This window comes from Cervus canadensis, chromosome 11, assembly GCF_019320065.1.
Source record: "Cervus canadensis isolate Bull #8, Minnesota chromosome 11, ASM1932006v1, whole genome shotgun sequence".
Classification (NCBI taxonomy): domain Eukaryota; kingdom Metazoa; phylum Chordata; class Mammalia; order Artiodactyla; family Cervidae; genus Cervus; species Cervus canadensis.
Window position 1 is genome coordinate 45,163,709 of NC_057396.1, and position 4,343 is coordinate 45,168,051.

The 4,343-nt window shown below is 36.0% G+C and overlaps 1 protein-coding gene across 1 annotated transcript; it reads right to left on the reverse strand.

The window, feature by feature from the left end:
- Positions 1-567: 567 nt before the first annotated feature.
- LOC122450291 (olfactory receptor 52A1-like) lies at positions 568-1,524 on the reverse strand. Its single transcript, XM_043482543.1, has one exon. It carries the CDS (start codon positions 1,522-1,524, stop codon positions 568-570), a length of 957 nt encoding a protein of 318 aa, XP_043338478.1.
- Positions 1,525-4,343: the final 2,819 nt, after the last annotated feature.

Here is a 4,343-nt window from a genome sequence, read left to right on the forward strand (position 1 = left end):
AGCAGAAAAATAAATAAATAAATAAATGAAACATTATTCAAATCTCACATTTGCCATGACTTTCTATATGAGATCTTCTCTGATTCCCTAAAAAAATCTAAAGTGGTTACTTCTCATGTGTGAACCAAAATCTTTTGTTCTTAACATAGCTTAAGTAAAATTAAATTAGATTTAATCTTTTTAAATAATGGATATATCTTTGTCAATCTTGCACATCCAAAAGATAAACTGCCTGTTGATATTACAGGAAGATATAAGGAATCTTGTGTCTTATTTCCTTGTAAACAAGAAAAGAAAGGGGAAAAAAAGAGAAAAGAATGATGGAAGGAAGGCAAAAAGATGAAGAAAATAAGGGACAGATGAAAGGATGATGAGAAGTTATGAGATACATATATTTTTTTTCACCTAAGTTTATCTCATATTCTGATTGTTTCTGTTTTGGAAATATATATTCTTTAGTGGAGATCATTATGATGTAAAAATCTCATCAAAATAGACATTGTACAAGAAGTTTTCATCTTAAACCTAAAAATATATTTTTTCCTGTATAATATTATTTTTGGATTACTACTGGGAGTCATGCTTCAGAATACAAATCTGAGCAACTTGGTTGCGGATCTCCGTGGTCTTCACACCATAGACAATGGGGTTAAGGGCAGGGGGAACAAGCAGATAGATGGTAGATAAGAATATATGCGTATAGGGTGATACATGTCCAAAACGGTGGCTGAAGAAGGAAAAAAAAGCAAGGATATAAAACTCTAGGAAGATGACAATGTGGGAAGTGCAGGTATTGAATGCTTTGAGTCGTGCCTCCTTCTGAGGAAGGTGAGAAACAGCTCGAAAAATAAAAATGTAGGAAATGAAGACAAAAATCAGGTCAAAACCCAGAATCGCAAAGGCCACAAAAAGCCCATATGATTTGTTAATGTGGACATCTTCTGCAGCCAACTTGACCACAGCCATGTGCTCACAGTAGGAATGGGCAATAACCACTGATTGGAAAATTTGCAGTCGTTTTAGTAGAATGGGTAAAATCCCAACAAGCACCGTTGTCCGAATTGCTACCATCAGTACCATCTTGGCTAGAAAGAGAGGTGTGAGGATGGATGCATGCCTCAAAGGATCACAGATGGCAATATAGCGGTCAAAGGCCATGGCTAACAGTATGCCAGATTCCATGCCCTGCAAAGCGTGGATGAAGAAGAGTTGGGTGAGGCAAGCATCAAAAGCCATGGAATAGGAGCCAAACCAGAAGATAGCCAACATCTTGGGAGCAATGGCTACACAGAGTCCTAGGTCAGTGGCTGCCAACACTGCCAAGAAGATGTACATGGGTTGGTGAAGACCGCGTTCTGTTGCAATAATGATTATTAAAATGACGTTCCCCAGCAGAGCCACCAGGCACAAACTAAAGAAGGGAAATCCAATCCAAAACTGTACATGCTCTAGTCCAGGGATCCCAATCAGGATCACTGTCTTCGGGTTCAGATATGACATGTTAGTAGATCCCATAAGGCTCATGAATCCTTTCCTCACCACTGATCCTGATACCTCTTCACAGACAAATTATGGATGGGAAGGAAGAGGAAATTCTCTTTGTCATTCCTTGTAGATCATGAAAAAAATGGATGGAAATATGGCCACATGACATTAAATTTTTGGAAATCAGTTTAAATCAGCATGATAATAGAATTCTTGAATAGCTTTTACAAATGCCAGTATGGATATTTATGAAAAAGGAAGATGAGTCCAGTGTTTCTCATCTAGAAATTGTAGAAATCAAAATTATGATTCTAAGGGCATTGACCTTACTAGTTTTTGAAGTGGTCTCAGATGCACAGATGACAACATTAATTTTTTTTGTCCATATCTGCTTCTAAACTTCAGACACATTTCAAATTAGGTGAAATTCCTCTGTAACAATTGAAGTCATAGACTAACTCCTCAAACTAATAGCCCCATCTACTTTGTTTGAAACAGAATCTCCAGAAAGTGGCAGCTTTTCCCAGTTTTCACATTTACTCTGGTTTAGGAAGTAAAATACCTACTCACAAACCTTAGAATTGACTCTCAGGTGAGACAGTGAGGAGGTTTGTTCTCTCCAGAAAAAAAATGGTTGGCCCATGTGCAGGTTCTTATCCAGGTTTTGGAATTTATATGGAAGTGATGTCCTTTTATCAGTAGTGGAGGAAAACTTGAGTTACTGAAAAAATTCTGGCCCCTTAGCTTCAAAATGGTGTGTAAGCAGAATGGGGTAGAAGGTGATGTAAATCCTTACAGATCTTAAAGAAAACAAAGTTGAGATGATCAATGGAAAGTCAATTGAATAAAAGGCACCATAAATTAGGATATGATGGTAACATATAAAAACTGACCTATTGGGTAACCCCTGTAGCTTAAATATTTTGACCATGATAATATCTGTTTCAGATACAAAAGGACAGAGTTGCTTGTGGGCCACTCTACTGTTTATAATGGAGTTTAGCCTAACCTAGATGTTTTCTGTCATTTTAGTATTTTCTGTTGGCAATGAAAACCATTTCTGATACTTTTGATCAAATTATCTTGCTTCACACCCAACCCAAACTTTTGCTTTTTTTTTTTCATTTATTTTTATTAGTTGGAGGCTAATTACTATACAATAATTTCCCTCTTCTCTTTCTCTAGAAATCTACTCAAAAAACTTAAGGTGACTTTATATACTCTTTTTTCTTTTTCATTAATTATTATACAAACAAAATCATCCACAAGTTTTATTCTGTGTATGATTTTTGTTATAGGTAAATACATTGAATAGAGAATACCACTCTGAATAGGATTTTATGTATTTTTATTTGATAGGAAACTAGAGGGATTACTGCTGTAATATACAGTAAATATACAAACATATTTATTTATACTTTAAATATAAATATAAAAATGTAATGTAGTTTTCTATATATTATATACATACACTTTTATGTTTATGCATATTATGTTTTGGCATCTTAAAAAAAAACCTTTCTGGTTGGGGAGAGGCTCTCTCTGTCTGTCTGGGTGATAGCAAAATGCCTAGCCAGCAGCAAATCTTTGGCCTGCAAACTAACTAATCCATATTTCCTTTATCTGGCCCACAAACTCCAGGAGGCAGTATTTTTCTGCATTGAACATCCAGGGGCAACAGAGATCATCTCTATATTCAAAACCCACAAAAATTTTTCAAAGCAGCGAATCCTAACCTGTTCACCCTTCCCTGTCATGACTTTCCTATGGAAATACCAATTAAGGCCTTGTTCTAAGCACCCAAGTTCTTCCCTGCCCCCCACTTCCTCCGCCTGTTTTTTGCCTCCCACTTAGCCTGATTACTCTCCATTTGGCTCTGCAAGACCTGCTATGCCTCTTGTCTCTATTAGGACCTATTAGTATAATAACTATTGTTTTCCTGAGCCTGTCTCTTTTCTCTTGTGGCCACACCTGGTTGATTATCTCATAAAAATATAAAATATATTATGTAAAACATGGTATAGAAATTTAGAAATATGACATAGTATCTAAAGTGCTGATTCTAACATTTACCTCAAGAGGAATCTTATCTAGTTCCTTCTGTTCCTCAACTATAAACAGAAATAATGTGTGTGAGTGCTAAACGCTTTAGTCGTGTCCAACTCTTTGTAACCTATGGACTGTAGCCGCCAGGCTCCTCTGTCCATGGGATTCTCAAGGCAAGAATACTGGAGTGGGTTGCCATGCCTTCCTCCAGAGGATCTTCCTGATCTAGGAATTGAACATGTATCTCTTAGGTCTCCTGCTTTGGCAGGTGGGTTCTTTACCATTAGTGCCTTGGGAAGCCCAAATAGAAATAATGATATCACTTAATTCATTGAATTAGTGGGAAGGCTAAATGAATTTATATATAAAAAATTCAGCACCAAAGGGGGAGAAAATAAACACTCAATCTCTGGTAGCTCATGCTATCAGAACCTGTAGAGAACTTCTGTGTGACAGAGACACATTACTGCTTCTTGAGAAAGTATAAAATTAAAATACACAAACAAGGAAACATTATAAAGAAAGAATCGACTAAAATTCCATGAGATAATACATTTTCTGGAGCTGAATAACCTTCCTCAAGTCAGTCCATAAGATTGGACATTTATGTAAGCAGGTAAAATGATCATGGTTACAGTAGAAAAATTACTTCCCAATGGTGTATAGAACTTGGTGGAGTCAATAAATTTCACTTATTTAAATTGGTGTTTCCACTTTATTGGAGAAATAATCATATCCTCCTTTAAATTATTCCAAGTAGATGGAAAACACATGATTAGGAAAACCAGTTTTCTAAAAAAGTTTAGATTAAA